The sequence below is a fragment of the Poecile atricapillus genome, chromosome 35 (genome assembly GCF_030490865.1).
Source record: "Poecile atricapillus isolate bPoeAtr1 chromosome 35, bPoeAtr1.hap1, whole genome shotgun sequence".
In the NCBI taxonomy this organism is placed as follows: Eukaryota; Metazoa; Chordata; class Aves; order Passeriformes; family Paridae; genus Poecile; species Poecile atricapillus.
In genome coordinates, this window is record NC_081283.1 from 2315162 (window position 1) to 2334350 (window position 19189).

At 49.5% G+C, this 19189-nt stretch overlaps 2 protein-coding genes across 9 annotated transcripts in view; one reads left to right on the forward strand and one right to left on the reverse strand.

The window, feature by feature from the left end:
• Nucleotides 1-4067, forward strand: part of MCRS1 (microspherule protein 1) — a 17666-nt gene extending 13599 nt beyond the window's left edge. The window contains exons 10-15 of one of the 6 annotated variants that reach the window (XM_058861235.1): nucleotides 1471-1598; nucleotides 3184-3287; nucleotides 3543-3603; nucleotides 3691-3722; nucleotides 3885-3902; nucleotides 3934-4067. In XM_058861235.1, coding sequence (XP_058717218.1) covers nucleotides 1471-1598; nucleotides 3184-3287; nucleotides 3543-3603; nucleotides 3691-3722; nucleotides 3885-3902; nucleotides 3934-3940 — 350 coding nt within the window. In that variant the 3' untranslated portion in view covers nucleotides 3941-4067. Of the gene's footprint in view, nucleotides 1-1470; nucleotides 1599-3183; nucleotides 3343-3486; nucleotides 3670-3690; nucleotides 3723-3763; nucleotides 3782-3884; nucleotides 3903-3933 lie in introns of those variants that run through there. The other 5 variants (XM_058861234.1, XM_058861237.1, XM_058861236.1 and 2 more) reach the window with 5 other exon arrangements.
• Nucleotides 4068-5793: 1726 nt separating this feature from the next.
• The window catches only part of SPATS2 (spermatogenesis associated serine rich 2), a 28134-nt gene continuing 14738 nt past the window's right edge, over nucleotides 5794-19189 (reverse strand). The window contains exons 6-14 of one of the 3 annotated variants that reach the window (XM_058861231.1): nucleotides 18577-18757; nucleotides 17245-17310; nucleotides 15777-15912; nucleotides 11253-11311; nucleotides 9679-9788; nucleotides 8474-8576; nucleotides 7843-7929; nucleotides 7724-7764; nucleotides 5800-6571 (exon numbers count right to left, since the gene is read on the reverse strand). In XM_058861231.1, the coding sequence (XP_058717214.1) occupies nucleotides 6053-6571; nucleotides 7724-7764; nucleotides 7843-7929; nucleotides 8474-8576; nucleotides 9679-9788; nucleotides 11253-11311; nucleotides 15777-15912; nucleotides 17245-17310; nucleotides 18577-18757 (1302 nt within the window). In that variant the 3' untranslated portion in view covers nucleotides 5800-6052. Of the gene's footprint in view, nucleotides 6572-7723; nucleotides 7930-8473; nucleotides 8577-9678; nucleotides 9789-11252; nucleotides 11312-15776; nucleotides 15913-17244; nucleotides 17311-18576; nucleotides 18758-19189 lie in introns of all 3 variants that reach the window. The other 2 variants (XM_058861232.1, XM_058861230.1) reach the window with 2 other exon arrangements.

Consider the following 19189-nt stretch of genomic DNA (forward strand, 5'->3'; position numbering starts at 1 on the left):
TTTGGGGTTTTTTTGGGGGGATTTTGGGTTTTTTTCGGGATTTTTTGGGGAGATTTGGGGATTTTTTGGGGTTTTTTTTTGGGGGGATTTGGGGTTTTTTGGGGAGGTTTGGGGTTTTTGGGGTTTTTTAGGGGGATTTGGGGATTTTTTTGGGATTTTTGGGGGTTTTTTGGGGGTTTTTTTGGGGATTTTTTTGGGATTTTTTTGGGGGATTTGGGGTTTTTTGGGGGTTTTTTTGGGGTTTTTTTGGGGGGATTTGGGGTTTTTTGGGGGGGTTTGGGGTTTTTGGGGTTTTTTGGGGGGATTTGGGGATTTTTTGGGATTTTTGGGGGTTTTTTGGGGGTTTTTTTGGGGATTTTTTTGGGATTTTTTTGGGGGATTTGGGGTTTTTTGGGTTTTTTTTTGAGGTTTTTTGGGGGGGATTTGGGGTTTTTTGGGGAGGTTTGGGGTTTTTGGGGTTTTTTGGGGGGATTTGGGGATTTTTTGGGATTTTTGGGGGTTTTTTGGGGGTTTTTTTGGGGATTTTTTGGGGATTTTTTTGGGGGATTTGGGGTTTTTTGGGGGTTTTTTTGGGGATTTTTTTGGGGTTTTTTTGGGGTTTTTTTTGAGTTTTTTTGGGGGGGATTTGGGGTTTTTTGGGGTTTTTTTGGGGAGATTTGGAGATTTTTTGGGGGTTTTTTTTGGTTTTTTGAGGTTTTTTTGGGGGATTTTTTGGGGGGATTTGGGTTTTTTTCGGGATTTTTTGGGGGTTTTTTGGACATTTTTGGGGTTTTTTGGTGGGGATTTGGGTTTGTTGGAGGGATTTGGGGTTTTTTGGGGGGATTTGGGGTTTTTTGGGGGGATTTGGGGTTTTTTGGGGGGGGATTTGGGGTTTTTTTGGGGGGGATTTGGGTGTTTTTCGGGATTTTTTTCAGGGGTTTTTGGGTTTTTTGGGGGGATTTTTTGGGGGGGATTTGGTGTTTTTTGGAGTTTTTTTGGGGTTTTTTTTGGGTTTTTTTGGGGGGGGTTGGGGGATTTGGGGATTTTTGGGGGTATTTGGGTTTTTTGGGGTTTTTTTGGGGGGGATTTGGGATTTTTTTGGAGTTTATTTGGGGGGTTTTTTGGGTTTTTTTGGGGGGTTTTTTTGGGGTTTTTTTGCGTTTTCTTGGCGGGGGATTTGGGGTTTTTTGGGGTTTTTTTGGGGGGGATTTGGGTTTTTTGGGGGTGTTTTGGGGGGGATTTGGGTTTTTTGGGGTGATTTGAGGTTTTTTGATATTTTTCAGTGAAGTTTTAACACCCCCCATGAATTTGGGGCCATTTTTCCCCACCCCGAGCTCATTTTGGGGGGAACTTTTTGAGCCTTTTCCGCGACCTTTCCTCCCTTCCCCCCCCTCCCAACCCCTCCAAAAACCCCCAAAATCCGCGGGAACCGCCCGGAACCTTCCGGAATTTTTGGGAATTCCCGGAAACCCCTGGAATTTCTCCTGCCAGGGGTGATCAAGCTGAAGAACAACGGGGATTTCTTCATCGCCAACGAGGGCCGGCGGCCGATTTACATCGACGGGCGCCCGGTGCTGGGGGGCAACAAATGGAAACTCAACAACAACTCCGTGGTGGAGGTGGGAATTGGGGGGTCCTGGGGGGGATTTGGGGGGTCCCAGGGGGGATTTGGGGGGTCCCTGGGTGAGTCTGGGGGGTCCTGAGGGGATTTTGGGGGGTCCCAGGGGGGATTTGGGGGTCCCTGGGGTGAGTCTGGGGGGTCCCTGAGGGGTTTTGGGGGGTCCTGAGGTGGATTTTGGGGGGTCCTGGGGGGGATTTGGGGGTCCTGGGGGGGTTTTGGGTGGTCCCTGAGGGGATTTTGGGGGGTCCTGAAGGGGTTTTGGGGGTCCTGGGGTGGATTTTGGGGGTCCCAGGGGGGTTTGGGGGGTTCTGAGGGGATTTTGGGGGGTCCTGGGGGGGTTTTGGGGTGTCCTGGGGGGGATTTGGGGGGTCCTGGGGGGGTTTTGGGGGTCCTGAGGGGATTTTGGGGGGTCCTGAAGGGGATTTCTGAGAGTCCTGGGGAGGATTTGGGGGGTTCTGGGGAGATTTTGGGGGTCCCAGGGGGGTTTTGGGGGTCCTGAGGGGGATTTGGGGGAGGATTTGGAGGGTTCTGGGTGAATTTGGAGGTTCTGGGGAGGGGATTTGGGGGTTCGCGGGGGGTTTTGGGGGTCCCTGGGGTGAGTCTGGGGGGTCCTGAGGGGATTTTGGGGGGTCCTGGGGTGGATTTGGGGGTCCTGGGGGGGTTTTGGGGGGTCCCTGGGTGAGTTTGGGGGGTCCCTGAGGGGTTTTGGGGGGTCTTGAGGGGGATTTGGGGGATCCTGGGGTGGATTTGGGGGTCTGGGGGGGGGTTTGGGGGTCCTGGGGTGGATTTGGGGGGTCCTGAGGGGGATTTGGGAGGTCCTGAAGGGGTTTTGGGGGGTCCTGAGGGGATTTTGGGGGTCCCTGGGGTGAGTCTGGGGGGTCCCAGGGGGGTTTTAGGGGGTCCTGGGGGGTTTTGGGGGTCCCTGGGTGAGTTTGGGGGGTCCCTGAGGGGTTTTGGGGGGTCTTGAGGGGGATTTGGGGGATCCTGAGGTGGATTTTGGGGGTCCTGGGGGGGTTTTGGGGGTCCTGGGGGGGTTTTGGGGGGTCCCTGGGTGAGTTTGGGGAGTCCCTGGGGGTTTTGGGGGGTCCTGAGGGGAGTTTGGGGGTCCTGGGGTGGATTTGGGGGTCCGGGGGTGGGGGTTGGGGGGTCCCGGGGAGGTTTTGGGGGTCCTGGGGGGGTTTTGGGGTTCCCAGGGGGTTTTGTGGGTCCCTGGAGTGAGTTTGGGGGGTCCTGGGGTGGATTTGGGGGGTCCTAAGGGGATTTTGGGGGTCCTGGGTGAATTTGGGGGTTCCTGGGGTGATTTTGGGGGGTCCCAGAGGGTTTTTGGGGGTTCTTGGGGTGATTTTGGGGTTCCTGGGGTGATTTTGGGGTCCTGAGGGGGTTTTTGGGGTCCCTGGGGGGTTTTTGGGGTGTCCCGGGGGGATTTGGGGGGTCTCTGGGTGATTTTGGGGGTCCCTGGATTTGGGGGGGGGGTTCCTGGGGTGATTTTGGGGGGTCCCAGAGGGTTTTTGGGGGTTCCTGGGGAGATTTTGGGGGTCCCAGGGGGGTTTTGGGGTCCCTGGATTGAGGCTGTGCCCCCCCAGATCGCCAGCCTGCGCTTCGTCTTCCTCATCAACCACGAGCTGATCGCGCTGATCCGCAGCGAGGCCGCGCGGCTGGGACAGGGACAGGGACAGGGACAGCACCAGTGACACCAGTAACAGACCAGTAACAGACCAGTGACACTCCCAGTGACACCAGTGACACCAGGGACAGGGACAGGGACAGCACCAGTGACACCAGTAACAGCACCAGTGACACCAGTGACACCAGTAACAGACCAGTAACACCAGTAACAGCACCAGTGACACCAGTAACACCAGGGACACCAGGGCCAGGGACAGCAGGGACACCAGTAACACCAGTAACACCAGTAACACCAGTAACAGACCAGTAACACCAGTAACAGCACCAGTAACACCAGTAACACCAGTAACAGACCAGTAACACCAGTAACAGCACCAGTGACACCAGTAACACCAGTAATGGACCAGTGACACCAGTAACACCAGTAACGGACCAGTAACACCAGTAACGGACCAGTGACAGAGCCAGGGACACCAGGGACACCAGTAACACCAGTAACACCAGTAATGGACCAGTGACACCAGTGACAGAGCCAGGGACAGCACCAGTGACACCAGTGACAGACCAGTAACACCAGTAACAGCACCAGTGACACCAGTGACACCAGTGACACCAGTAACACCAGTAACAGACCAGTGACACCAGTGACAGAGCCAGGGACAGCACCAGTGACACCAGTAACGGACCAGTGACAGACCAGTGACACACCTGTGACACCAGTTTGGGACTGGGACCCTCCCAGTGCTCCCAGTTTGAACCTGGGACCCTCCCAGTTTGGGATTGGGACCCTCCCAGTGCTCCCAGTTTGGGACTGGGACCCTCCCAGTGACACCCCAGTGACACCAGTCTGGGACTGGGACCCTCCCAGTTTGAACCTTGGACCCTCCCAGTTTGGGACTGGGACCCTCCCAGTGACCCCAGTTTGAACCTGGGACCCTCCCAGTGCTCCCAGTTTGGGACTGGGACCCTCCCAGTGACACCAGTTTGAACCTGGGACCCTCCCAGTGCTCCCAGTGTGGGATTGGAACCCTCCCAGTTTGGGACTGGGACCCTCCCAGTGCTCCCAGTTTGGGACTGGAACCCTCCCAGTGCTCCCAGTTTGGGACTGGGACCCTCCCAGTGCTCCCAGTTTGGGACTGGGACCCTCCCAGTGCTCCCAGTTTGGGACTGGGACCCTCCCAGTTTGGGACTGGAACCCTCCCAGTGCTCCCAGTTTGGGACTGGGACCCTCCCAGTTTGGGACTGGAACCCTCCCAGTGCTCCCAGTTTGGGACTGGAACCCTCCCAGTTTGGGACTGGGACCCTCCCAGTGCTCCCAGTTCAGCCCTGCCCCCCCCCAGTCAATGAGTGACGAATTTCCCGGGAATTCCCCCAAAATTGGGATCCCCCCCCAATCCCAGAAATTCCCAGAAAATTCCCGGATTTTAAAGCTCCAAAGTTTTTATTGGATTCGGTTTCGATTTTTCCTTCATTAAAGGGGAAAAAAATTCCCCAAAAAAACCAAACTTGGAAAAAAAAAAATGGAAAAAAAAAAAAAGAGGGAAGAGGAAAATTTGGGAATTCCCAAAAAATCCCGAAAATTCCCAAAAAATCCTGGAAATTTGGGGTTGGGGGGAGGGGGGGAAATTCCTGAAATAAATTCCAGAGAAAATCCGAAAATCCCGGAGTGTTTTTGGTGGGGGAGGGGAGGGGGGAACACCCAGAATTCCAAAGGGAAAATTCCAGAATTCCAAAGGGAAAAATCCCAAAATCCAAAGGGGAAAATTCCAAAGGGAAAAAATCCCAAATTCCAAAGAGAAAATTCCAGAATTCCAAAGGGGAAAAATCCCAAATTCCAGAGGGGAAAAATCCTGAATTCCAAAGGGAAAAATCCCGAATTCCAAAGGGAAAATTCCCGAATTCCAAAGGGAAAAATCCCAAATTCCAAAGGGGAAAATTCCCGAATTCCAAAGGGGAAAATTCCCGAATTCCAAAGGGAAAAATCCCAAATTCCAAAGGGGAAATTCCCAAATTCCAAAGGGGAAAATTCCCAAATTCCAGAGGGGAAAAATCCTGAATTCCAATGGGAAAAATCCAAAATTCCAAAGGGAAAATTCCAAAGGGAAAATTCCCAAATTCCAAAGGGAAAATTCCCAAATTCCAAAGGGAAAATTCCCAAATTCCAGAGGGAAAATTCCAGAATTCCAAAGGGGAAATTCCCAAATTCCAAAGGGAAAATTCCCAAATTCCAAAGGGAAAATTCCCAAATTCCAGGGGGAACATTCCCAGATTTTGGGATCCCCCAAATTCCAAAGGATTCCCCCCAAAATCCCGAATTTCCCCCCCCAATTCCCGGCTCTTCCCTCGCTGCCAGCGCGAGGCCGGAATTTTGGGAATTTCGGGAATTTTGGGAATTTTGGGAATGGGGAGGGGGGAAAAATTCCGGGATTGGGACAAAACCAAATCCCAAAAATCCCGGTGGGAAAAACGCGGGGAAAGGGGGGAAAAAATGGGGAAAAAGTGGGGAAAAATGGGGAAAAATTGGGAAAAAATGGGAAAAAAGTGGGAAAAAAATGGGAAAAAAGTGGGAAAAAAGTGGGAAAAAATGGGAAAAAAGTGGGAAAAAATGGGAAAAAAGTGGGAAAAAAGTGGGAAAAAAATGGGAAAAAAGTGGGAAAAAAATGGGAAAAAAATGGGAAAAAAGTGGGAAAAAAATGGGAAAAAAATGGGAAAAAATTGGGGAAAAATTGGGAGAAATGGCACCAAAGTGGGAATTGTGAAGATTCCCGGGATGGGATCCCAAATCCCGACCCCGGAATTCCGGGAATTTCAGGAATTTCAGGAATTTCAGGAATTGGCCCCCTCGGGGCGGCTCCTGCGGAGCTTTCCCGGCGCTTCCCGAACTCCCGGGCGGCTCCGGAGCCCGGCGGGGTCGGGAATTCCGGGATTTTTGGGAATTCCGGGGGGTTTGGGAATTCTGGGGGGTTTGGGGTTCCTGCGGTTTTTGGGAATTTCGGGATTTTTGGGATTTTTGGGGTTTTTGGGATTTTTGTGGTTTTTGGGAATTTCGGGATTTTTGGGGGTTTTGATTTCGGGGTTTTTGGGATTTTCAGGGTTTTGGGGATTTTGGGGATTTTTGGGAATTCCGGGGTTTTTGGGATTTTCAGGGTTTTGGGGATTTTTGGGAATTCCGGGGTTTTTGGGATTTTCAGGGTTTTGGGGATTTTTGGGAATTCCGGGGTTTTTGGGATTTTCAGGGTTTTGGGGATTTTTGGGAATTCCGGGGTTTTTGGGAATTCCCGGCGGGCGCTGGGGGGAGGGGCGGGGTCCGGCTGCTCCCGGAGATTTCCGGCTCCGCTGGGGGAGCTGCGGGAAAACGGGAAAAGATCCCAAATCCCAGATCCCAAATCCCAGATCCCAAATCCCAGATCCCAAATCCCAGATCCCAGATCCCAAATCCCAGATCCCAAATCCCAGATCCCAAATCCCAGATCCCAAATCCCAGATCCCAAATCCCAGATCCCAAATCCCAGATCCCAAATCCCAAATCCCAAATCCCAGATCCCAAATCCCAGATCCCAAATCCCAGATCCCAGATCCCAAATCCCAGATCCCAGATCCCAGATCCCAGATCCCAGATCCCAAATCCCAGATCCCAGATCCCAAATCCCAGATCCCAGATCCCAGATCCCAGATCCCAGATCCCAAATCCCAGATCCCAGATCCCAAATCCCAGATCCCAAATCCCAGATCCCAGATCCCAAATCCCAGATCCCAAATCCCAAATCCCAGATCCCAGATCCCAGATCCCGGATCCCATTCCCAGCCCCTCGGATCCCGATCCCGATGTTCTGGGGAGGATTGGGGGGAGGGAGACCCTGAATCCCAACATTCCCAATCCCAACATTCCCAATCCCAACATTCCCATTCCCAACATTCCCAATCCCAACATTCCCAAAGTTCCCATTCCTGATATTCCCAAAGTTCCCAACATTCCCATTCCCAACATTCCCAATTCCCAAAGTTCCTACTCCTGATATTCCCAATATTCCCAATATTCCCATTCTAAATATTCCCATTCCTGATATTCCCATTCCCAATGTTCCCAATCCCTATCCCAATATTCCCATTCCTGATATTCCCGAATTTCCCATTCCCAATATTCCCATAGTTCCTGTTCCTGATATTCCCAATATTCCCAATCCCAACATTCCCAATCCCAACATTCCCATTCCCGATATTCCTGATATTCCATTCCCAACGTTCCCAATCCCAATGTTCCCAATCCCAATCCCCATCCCAAAATTCCCATTCCTGATATTCCCAAAGTTTCTATTCCCAACATTCCCAATATTCCCAGTATTCCCAACATTCCCAGTATTCCCAACATTCCCAACATTCCCAACATTCCCAGTATTCCCAACATTCCCAGTATTCCCAACATTCCCAACATTCCCAGTATTCCCGACATTCCCAACATTCCCAACATTCCCAGTATTCCCAGTATTCCCGACCCACCTGTGTGGGCTCCGTTGGGGCCGCGCTGCCCTCGGGGGATCCTGGGGCCGATCCCGGAGCTGATCCCGTTGGGAATTCCGGGAATTCTGGAGCCGATCCCGGTGGGAATTCCGGGAATTCCGGGGCCGATCCCGCTGGGAATTCCGGGAATGCGGGGCCGGAGCTGCAGCGGGAGCGGCTGGAATAGCTCGGCCGGGGGTGGGAAACTGCCCGGGGAGAGCAGCGGGATCAGCGGGAATTCCGGGAATTCCGGGAATTCTTGGGAATGGTTTGGATTAATGGGAATGGCAGGAATTCCGGGAATTCCAGGAATTATTGATTGGGATTATTGGGAATGGTGGGAATTCTGGGAATGATTGGGATTATTGGGAATGGCGGGAATTCCAGGAATTATTTGGATTATTGGGATTATTGGGAATGGTGGGAATTCCGGGAATTCTGGGAATTCTGGCCCCACCTCACCCAAGTCTTGGGCTGTTCCCAGGGCAGGATTTTCCCAGGGTTTTCCTGGGATTTTCCCGGGATTTTCCCTGGATTTTTCCAGGAATTCCAGCCCCACCCTGTCCGAAGGCTGGAGCCATTCCCAGGGCCCATTCCCATGGGATTTTCCCAGGATTTTCCCAGGATTTTCCCTGGAATTTTCGGGAATTCCGGACCCACCCTGTCCGAAGGCCGGGGCAGTTCCCAGGGCCCATTCCCGTGGGATTTTCCCGGGATTTTCCCTGGAATTTTCCGGAATTCCGGACCCACCCTGTCCGAAGGCTCCGATGCTGCCCCTGAGGGCGTCGAGGTCGCAGCCGAAGCGCCCGGCCCGGCCCAGCTCCTCATCCAACTTCCGCTCGCTCACAAAGTGCTGGGAAAAACAATGGGAAAAAACGGGAAAAAATGGGGAAAAACAGTGGGAAAAACAGTGGGAAAAAACGTGGGGAAAAAACGGGAAAAAAAGTGGGAAAAAACGGGAAAAAAAGTGGGAAAAACAGGGAAAAAGAACAGGAAAAAAACGGGAAAAAAGTGGGAGAAAAAAGTGGGAAAAGTGGGGAAAAAAAGTGGGAAAAACAGGCAAAAAAAACGGGAAAAAACCAGGGAAAAACAGTGGGAAAAAATGGGAAAAAAACAGGGAAAAACAGGGAAAAAACGGGAAAAAACAGGGAAAAAAAGTGGGAAAAAAGTGGGAAAAAAAGTGGGAAAAAAAGTGGGAAAAAAGTGGGAAAAAAAGTGGGAAAAAAAGTGGGAAAAACAGGGAAAAAAACAGGACAAAAGTGGGAAAAAAAGTGGGAAAAAAAGTGGGAAAAACAGGGAAAAAAAGTGGGAAAAAATGGGAAAAAAAGTGGGAAAAAAAAGTGGGAAAAAAAGTGGGAAAAAAAGTGGGAAAAACAGGGAAAAAAACGGGAAAAAACGGGAAAAAAGTGGGAAAAACAGGGAAAAAGAACGGGAAAAAAACGGAAAAAACAGGGAAAAACGGGGAAAAAAGTGGGAAAAAACGGGAAAAAAGTGGGAAAAAAGTGGGAAAAAATGTGGGAAAAGTGGGAAAAAAACAGGGAAAAACAGGGAAAAAATGGGAAAAAAACAGGGAAAAACAGTGGGAAAAGTGGGAAAAAAAGAGAAAAAAACGGGAAAAAACGGGAAAAAAGTGGGAAAAAAAGTGGGAAAAAAAGTGGGAAAAGAAGTGGGAAAAAAAGTGGGAAAAAAAGTGGGAAAAAAAGTGGGAAAAAAAGTGGGAAAAAAAGTGGGAAAAAAAGTGGGAAAAAAAGTGGGAAAAAAGGTGGGAAAAAAAGTGGGAAAAGTGGGATTCCCAGCGGGATTCCCAGCGGGATTCACACTGGGATTGACACCGGGAATGGGGAGTGGGAAAATGGGGATTTCTGCCAGGAATGGGACAGGGAAAAATGGGAATTCCCAGCGAGATGGGGGCAGTGGGATTGGGGCAGGAATTCCTGGAATTCCCGAGGGATCACCTTGATGTCAGCCCGGAGCTCCAGGAGCTGCTCCTCCGACATTCCCGGCGCCGCCTCCGTCAGCTCCCGCAGGGCCTCGGCTCGGCGCTGCCGCAGGGCCAGCAGCTCCACTGGGGGGGAGAAAAATGGGAATAAATGGGAAAAACCGGGAAAAACCGGGAATTAGGGATGGGAAAAACCCCGGGAATTCCAACCCAGAGCTGCCGCAGGGCCAGCAGCTCCACTGGGGGAAAAAATGGGAAAAATGGGAAAAAACGGGAATTAGGGATGGGAAAAACCTCGGGAATTCCAACCCAGCACTGCCGCAGGGCCAGCAGCTCCACTGGGGGAAAAACCGGGAAAAATCGGGAATTTGGGATGGGAAAAACCCCGGGAATTCCAGCCCGGAGCTGCCGCAGGGCCAGCAGCTCCACTGGGGGAAAAAACGGGAATTTGGGATGGGAAAAACCCCAGGAATTCCAGCCCGGCGCTGCCGCAGGGCCAGCAGCTCCACTGGGGGCAAAAATGGGAAAAATGGGAAAAAATGGGAAAAAACGGGAATTAGGGATGGAAAAAACCCCGGGAATTCCAGCCCAACACTGCCACAGAGCCAGCAGCTCCACTGGGGGGGAAACAGGGAAAAATGGGAATTAGGGATGGGAAAAACGGGAATTAGGGATGGGAAAAACCCTGGGAATTCCAGCCCAGCGCTGCCGCAGGGCCAGCAGCTCCACTGGGGGGAAAAAACGGGAATTAGGGATGGGAAAACCGGGAATTGGGGATGGGAAAAACCCCGGGAATTCCAGGAACCAGCAGCTCCACTGGGGGGAAAAATGGGAATAAACCAAGAAAAACCGGGAATTAGGGATGGGAAAAACGGGAATTAGGGATGGAAACTGGGAATTGGGGATGGGAAACTGGGAATTGGGGATGGAAACTGGGAATTGGGGGAAAAAAATGGGAATTAGGGAAAAAAACCCAGGAATTAGGGATGGGAAACTGGGAATTAGGGGAAAAAATGGGGATTGGGGGAAAAAGTGGGAATTAGGGGAAAAAAACCCAGGAATTAGGGATGGGAAACTGGGAATTAGGGGGAAAAGCCCTGGGAATTTGGGGAAAAAACAACGGGAATTAGGGGAAAATCCTGGGATTTGGGGAATTCTGGATGGAAAACAGGGAATTTTGGGTGGGAAATGGGGAATTTTTGGTGGGAAATGGGGAATTCTGAATGGGAAATGGGGAATTCTGGGTGGGAAATTGGGAATTTTGGGTGGGAAATTGGGAATTTTGGGTGGAAAATTGGGAATTTTGGGTGGAAAATTGGGAATTTTGGGTGGGAAATGGGGAATTTTGGGTGGGAAATTGGGAATTTGGGGTGGGAAATTGGGAATTCTGGGTGGGAAATTGGGAATTTTGGGGGGAAATTGGGAATTTTGGGGGGGAAATTGGGAATTTGGGGTGGGAAATTGGGAATTTTGGGTGGGAAATTGGGAATTTTGGGTGGGAAATTGGGAATTCTTTTCCCACCCTCGGAGGAATCCCGGGAATGGGGGGGATGGGAGGGAAATCCAGGGAATTTTGGGAATTTTCCTCACTCGCTTCCGCCTTGACTTTGTCCATCTCGGCCAGCAGAGCCACCTCCCGATCCATGAGGCTGCGGGAAAGAGGGAAAAACTGGGAAAAACTGGGAAAAACTGGGAAAAACTGGGAAAAACTGGGAAAAACTGGGGGAAAAATGGGGGAAAAACTGGGAAAAATGGGGGTGAAAATAGGGGAAAAATGGGGGGAAAACTGGGAAAAACTGGGAAAAACTGGGAGAAACTGGGGGAAAAATGGGGGAAAAACTGGAAAACTGGGAAAAAATGGGGGGGAAAGTGGGGAAAACTGGGAAAAATGGGGGGGAAAACTGGGAGAAACTGGGGGAAAAATGGGGGAAAAACTGGAAAACTGGGAAAAAATGGGAAGAACTGGGAAAAACGGGGGAAAAGTGGGAAAAACTGGGGGGGAAAGTGAGGAAAAGTGGGGGAAAAATGGGGGAAAATTGAGGAAAAACTGGGAAAAACGGGGGGAAAACTGGGAGAAACTGGGGGGAAAAGTGGGGAAAAGTGGGGGAAAAATGGGGGAAAAACTGGAAAACTGGGAAAAAATGGGGGGAAAAGTGGGGAAAATTGGGAAAAATGGGAAAAACTGGGAAAAATGGGGGGGAAAACTGGGAGAAACTGGGGGAAAAATGGGGGAAAAACTGGAAAACTGGGAAAAAATGGGGGGAAAAGTGGGGAAAAATGGGAAAAACTGGGAAAAATGGGGAGAAAACTGGGAAAAAATGGGGAAAAGGGAGAGGGGAAAAATGGGAAAAGGGAGAGGGGAAAAATGGGAATAAATGGGGAAAAGGGAGAGGGATGGGATGGGGGGAAAAGCTGGGAAAAGTGGGGAAAAAATTGGGGAAAATGGGAAAAAATTGGGGGAAAATGGGGGGAAAATGGGGAAAAGGGAGAGGATTTGGGATGGAATGAGGGGAAAAATGGGAGAAATGGGAAAAATTGGGAAAAAAATGGGAAAAAAGGGGGAAAATGGGGGGGAAATGGGGGGAAAATGAGGGGAAAATGGGAAAAATGGGAAAAAATAGGGAAAATTGGGAAAAAACTGGGAAAAAAAGGGGGAAAATGGGGGGGAAATGGGGGGAAAATGAGGGGAAAATGGGAAAAAATGGGAAAAAATAGGGAAGAGGGAGAAGATTAGGGATGGAATGGGGGGAAAAGTGGGAAAAAATCTGGGAAAAGGGAAAAAAAACCAGGGAAAAACTGGAAAAAAAGCTGGGAAAGGGGAGGAAAATGAGGGAAAAGGGAGGAATTTTTGGGCTGGGATGGGGAAAAACCCGGAGAGAGGAGGAAGAGGAGGAGGGGAGGGAATTCCAGGCGGGAATTCCGGGCGGGAATCGCCGGCAGGTGGCGGCCGGAGCCGCGGGAAAATCTGGGAGAGGGAAAATCGGGAATTGGGGCTGGGAAGGAGGAGCAGGAGCAGGAATTCCTGCCCCAGATCCCAGAAAATTCCTCTTTTCCTAAAATTCCCACCCCCCCCCCCCCCCCAGGGGGATCCAGGTGGGAATTCCCGACCCAAATCCACAAAATTCCCCTCCCAAAATTCCCGTTTTTCCCAGAGTTTCCCCATCCCAGGAATGAAGAATTCTCTGGGAATTCCATCCCAGCCTTCCCAGCTGGGAATTCCTTCCCAAAATTCCCCAAAACTCCCCCCAAATTCCCGTTTTTCCCACAGTTTCCCCATCCCAAAGCCCTGGAATTCCCGGAATTCCGGGATTTTGGGAATTTCTGGTCTCTCCAGATGCCCCATTCCCAGATAATTCCCGGATATTCCCATTTATCCCGTTATTCCCATACCAGGTGTGGCTGTCTCTGAACAGCCCCATCCCAGAATTCCCAGAATTCCCAGAATTCCCAGTTATCCTGGTGTTATCCCAGTGTAATTCCCGGTGTTATCCCGGTGTAATCCCAGTGTTATCCCAGTGTAATTCCCGGTGTTATCCCAGTGTTATCCCAGTGTAATTCCCGGTGTTATCCCAGTGTAATTCCCGGTGTTATCCCAGTGTTATCCCAGTGTAATTCCCAGTGTTATCCCAGTGTAATTCCCAGTGTAATTCCCAGTGTTATCCCAGTGTTATCCCAGTGTTATCCCAGTGTAATTCCCAGTGTTATCCCAGTGTAATCCCAGTGTTATCCCAGTGTAATTCCCGGTGTTATCCCAGTGTAATTCCCGGTGTTATCCCAGTGTTATCCCAGTGTTATCCCAGTGTAATTCCCAGTGTTATCCCAGTGTTATCCCAGTGTTATCCCAGTGTTATCCCAGTGTAATTCCCAGTGTAATTCCCAGTGTAATTCCTGGTGTTATCCCAGTGTAATTCCCGGTGTTATCCCAGTGTAATTCCCAGTGTAATTCCCGGTGTTATCCCAGTGTTATCCCAGTGTAATTCCCGGTGTAATTCCCGGTGTTATCTCAGTGTAATTCCCAGTGTAATTCCCGGTGTTATCCCAGTGTAATTCCCGGTGTTATCCCAGTGTAATTCCCGGTGTTATCCCGGGGTTATCCCGCTGTAATTCCCGGTGTTATCCCAGTGTTATCCCGGTGTTATCCCAGTGTTATCCCAGTGTAATTCCCGTTGTTATCCCGGTGTTATCCCAGTGTAATTCCCGGTGTTATCCCAGTGTTATCCCAGTGTAATTCCCAGTGTTATCCCGGTGTTATCCCAGTGTAATTCCCGGTGTTATCCCAGTGTAATTCCCGGTGTTATCCCAGTGTTATCCCAGTGTAATTCCCAGTGTTATCCCAGTGTAATTCCTGGTGTTATCCCAGTGTTATCCCAGTGTAATTCCCGGTGTTATCCCAGTGTTATCCCAGTGTAATTCCAGTGTTATCCCGGTGTTATCCCAGTGTAATTCCCGGTGTTATCCCAGTGTAATTCCAGTGTAATTCCCAGTGTAATTCCCGGTGTTATCCCGGTGTTATCCCAGTGTTATCCCAGTGTAATTCCGGGTGTTATCCCAGTGTAATTCCCGGTGTTATCCCAGTGTAATTCCCAGTGTAATTCCCGGTGTTATCCCAGTGTAATTCCCGGTGTTATCCCAGTGTAATTCCCGGTGTTATCCCGCTGTAATTCCCGGTGTTATCCCGGTGTTATCCCAGTGTTATCCCAGTGTAATTCCCGGTGTTATCCCAGTGTAATTCCCGGTGTTATCCCAGTGTTATCCCAGTGTAATTCCGGGTGTTATCCCAGTGTAATTCCCGGTGTTATCCCAGTGTAATTCCCAGTGTAATTCCCGGTGTTATCCCAGTGTAATTCCCGGTGTTATCCCAGTGTAATTCCCGGTGTTATCCCAGTGTAATTCCCAGTGTTATCCCAGTGTTATCCCAGTGTAATTCCCAGTGTAATTCCCAGTGTAATTCCCAGTGTAATTCCCGGTGTTTTCCTGCTGTAATTCCCAGTTATTATTCCCAGTTTCCATCCCATACCACGCATGGATGTCACTGAATGCCCCATCCCATTATTCCCATTATTCCCACCATTCCCAGAATTCCCAGCATTCCTGTTATTCCCATTAATTATTCCCATATCATGTGTGGATATCAGTGAACACCCCATCCCATCCCAGCATTCCCAGCATTCCCAGCATTCCCAGCATTCCCAGCATTCCCAGAATTCCCAGTTTCCATTCCCATACCACGCATGGATGTCAGTGAACACCCCAGCCCAGCATTCCCAGAATTCCCAGAATTCCCAGTTTCCATTCCCATACCATGCATGGATGTCGCTGAACGCCCCAGCCCATCCCAGAATTCCCAGAATTCCCAGAATTCCCAGAATTCCTGGTTATTATTCCCATACCACGCATGGATGTCACTGAACACCCCATCCCATCCCAGCATTCCCAGAATTCCCAGAATTCCCATTTTTCCCATACCATGCGTGGATGTCGCTGAACACCCCAGCCCAGCATTCCCAGCATTCCCAGCATTCCCAGCATTCCCAGAATTCCCGGTTATTATTCCCATACCACGCATGGATGTCGCTGAACGCCCCATCCCAGCATTCCCAGCATTCCCAGAATTCCCAGCATTCCCAGCATTCCCAGAATTCCCAGAATTCCCAGTTTCCATTCCCATACCACGCATGGATGTCGCTGAACGCCCCATCCCAGCATTCCCAGAATTCCCAGTTATTTTTCCCATACCATGCATGGATGTCGCTGAATGCCCCAGCCCAGCATTCCCAGAATTCCCAGAATTCCCAGAATTCCCAGAATTCCCGGTTATTATTCCCATACCACGCGTGGATATCGCTGAACGCCCCATCCCAGCATTCCCAGAATTCCCAGAATTCCCAGAATTCCCATTTTTCCCATACCACGCGTGGATGTCGCTGAACACCCCAGCCCATCCCAGCATTCCCAACATTCCCAGAATTCCCAGAATTCCCAGCATTCCCAGCATTCCCAGCATTCCCAGAATTCCCGGTTATTATTCCCATACCATGCATGGATGTCGCTGAACGCCCCATCCTACCATTCCCAGCATTCCCAGAATTCCCAGAATTCCCATTTTTCCCATACCACGCGTGGATGTCGCTGAACGCCGCCCGCAGCCGGCGCAGGGATCCCTGCAGCTCCTCCCTGAGCAGCGCCCGGCACCGCGCCAGCGCAGCCCCGCAGCGCCGCAGCTCCTTCCGGGACTTCTCCAGCCCCGCTCCTGGATCAGGGAGCAGATTCCCACATTTCCCAGATTTCCCAGATTTTTCCCCATTTTTTCCTGATTTTTTCCCATTTTTTCCTGATTTTTTTCTGTTTTTTTCCCATTTTTTTCTGATTTTTCACAATTTTTTTCCCCATTTTTTCCCTATTTTTTCCTGATTTTTTTCTGATTTTTTTCCTGATTTTTTCCAAATTTTTCCCCATTTTTCCCCATTTTTCCCTGATTTTTTTCCTGATTTTTTCCCAATTTTTCCCCATTTTTCCCACTGCAGCACCAGCGCAGCCCCGCAGCGCCGCAGCTCCTTCCGGGACTTCTCCAGCCCCGCTCCTGGATCAGGGAGCACATTCCCACATTTCCCACATTTCCCAGATTTTCCCCATTTTTTTCTAATTTTTTCTGATTTTTTCCTGATTTTTTTCTCATTTTTCACAATTTTTTCCCCATTTTTTCCTGATTTTTTTTCTGATTTTTTCCCAATTTTTCCCCATTTTTTTCCTCATTTTTTCCCCATTTTTTCCTGATTTTTTCCTGATTTTTTCCCCATTTTTCCCCATTTTTTCCTGATTTTTTTCTGATTTTTTCCCCATTTTTTTCTGATTTTTCCCCATTTTTTCCTGATTTTTTCCCTGATTTTTTTCCTGATTTTTTCCCCTTTTTTCCCCATTTTTTCCCCATTTTTTCCTGATTTTTTTCTGATTTTTTCCCCATTTTTTTCTGATTTTTCCCCATTTTTTTCCCCATTTTTTTCCCCATTTTTTCCCCTTTTTCCCCATTTTCTCCTGATTTTTTTCCTGATTTTTTCCCAATTTTTCCCCATTTTTCCCACTGCAGCGCCATCGCAGCCCCGCAGCTCCTTCTGGGACTTCTCCAGCCTCACTCCTGGATCAGGGATCAGGGATCAGGGATCAGATCCCCTTTCCCAGATTCCCAGATTTTCCCCCATTTTTTCCTGATTTTTTCCCATTTTTTCCTGATTTTTCCCCATTTTTTACCCCATTTTTTCCAAATTTTTTCCTGATTTTTTCCCATTTTTCCCTGATTTTACACGATTTTTTCCCTGATTTTTCCTGACTTTCCCCAAATTTTCCCTGATTTTTTCCTAATTTTCCCCAATTTTTTTTTTATTTTTTTCCCATCTTTTTCCAATCTTTTCCCTGATTTTTTCCCATTTTTCTTGGTTTATCCCATTTTTTTCCTGATTTCTCCAAATTTTTCCTGAATTTTTCCCAATTTTCCCCCATTTCTCCCCTCCTGTAATTCCCATTTTCCCTCCCCAATTCCCAGAATTCCCATTTTCCCTCCCCAATTCCCGTTTTTCCCGTTCCTCACCCAGTTTTTTCCCGCCGGGGTCGCTCCGGGGTTGGGTTGGAAAATCCGGAATTCCGTTCCCCAGGGCTGCGGGAAAAGCCAAAATTCCCCTTGGGAATCCCCAGAATTCCAGGAAAATCCTGGAATTCCCTTCCACAAAACCCCAGGAGAGCTCAAAAATCCCAAGGAATTCCAGTAAATCCCAAGGAATTCCAAGAAATCCCCAAATCCCAACAAATCCCAAGGATCCAAACATTCCCTGACCTCTGGAATTCTGGATCCAACTCTGGAAAACCCCAAAAAAATCCCAAGAAAATTCCCCCAATCCCAGATTTCCCCCAAATTCCTGGATTTTCCCCCAAATTCCCAGATTTTTCCCCAAATTCCCCTCAAATTCCTGGATTTCCCCCCCCCCAAATCCCACATTTTCCCCCAATTCCCAGATTTCCCCCAATTCCCAGATTTTTCCCCAAAATTCCCAGATTTTTTCACCCCAAATCCCAGATTTTTTCTCCCAAATCCCAGATATTTTCCCTAAAATTCCCAGATTTCCCCCCAAGTCTCAAATTTCCCCCCAGAATTCCTGGATTTTTTCTCCCATATCCCAGATTTCCCCCAGGAATTCCCAGGTTTCCCCCAGAATTCCCAGATTTCCCCCAGAATTCCCATATTTCCCCCAGAATTCCCAGATTTCCCCCGGAATCCCCGGATTTCCCCAGAATTCCCAGATTCCCCCAGAATTCCTGGATTTTCCCCAGAATTCTCGGATTTCCCCCAGAATTCCCAGATTTCCCCAGAATTCCCAGATTTCCCCAGAATTCCCAGATTTCCCCCAGAATTCCCAGATTTCCCCAGAATTCCCGGATTTCCCCCAGAATTCCCAGATTTCCCCTGGAATTCCCAGATTTCCCCAGAATTCCCAGATTTCCCCCAGAATTCCCAGATTTTCCCCAGAATTCCCGGATTTCCCCCGGAATTCTCGGATTTCCCCAGAATCCCCGGATTTCCCCCAAAATTCCCAGATTTCCCCAGAATTCCCGGATTTCCCCCAGAATTCCCAGATTTCCCCCGGAATTCCCGGATTTCCCCCAGAATTCCCAGATTTCCCCCGGAATTCCCAGATTTCCCCCAGAATTCCCGGATTTCCCCCAGAATTCCCAGATTTCCCCCGGAATTCCCGGATTTCCCCCAAAATTCCCAGATTTCCCCAGAATTCCCGGATTTCCCCCAGAATTCCCAGATTTCCCCCGGAATTCCCAGATTTCCCCCAGAATTCCCAGATTTCCCCCGGAATTCCCGGATTTCCCCCGGAATTCCCGGATTTCCCCCGGAATTCCCGGATTTCCCTCCCACCTGCTCCTCCCTGGGGGCTCTCCCGGAGCGGCTCCGGGGATCCGGCGCCGTTCCCGTGGAATCCGTTCTGGGAAATTCCCGATTTTCCCGACTTTTCCCAATTTTCCTCCTCCCCGGGCCGGGATTTTCCCGCGGGGTCGGAGCCGGGCTGGGATTTGGGTTTGGGTTTCTTCTTCTTGTTCTGGGGAAAAAAAAATTGGGAATGAGGAAAATTCCGGGTTTTATTGGGAATAAAAATGGGGAAAAACGGGAGGAAAAATGAGGGGGAAATGGGGAAAATTCCGGGTTTTTGTTGGGGGGGGAAATGGGAAAAATCAGGGATAAATCAGGGAAAAAATCAGGGAAAAAATCAGGGAAAAATCTGGGGAAAATCTGGGAAAAATCTGGGAAAAATCTGGGAAAAATCTGGGAAAAATCTGGGAAAAATCAGGGGAAAATCAGGGGAAAATCAGGGAAAAAATCAGGGGAAAATCAGGGGAAAATCAGGAAGAAAAAATCAAGGAAAAATCAGGGAAAAAATCAGGGAAAAATCTGGGAAAATCAGGGGAAAATCAGGGGAAAATCAGGGAAAAATCAGGGAAAAAGTCGGGAAAAAATCGGGGAAAAATCAGGG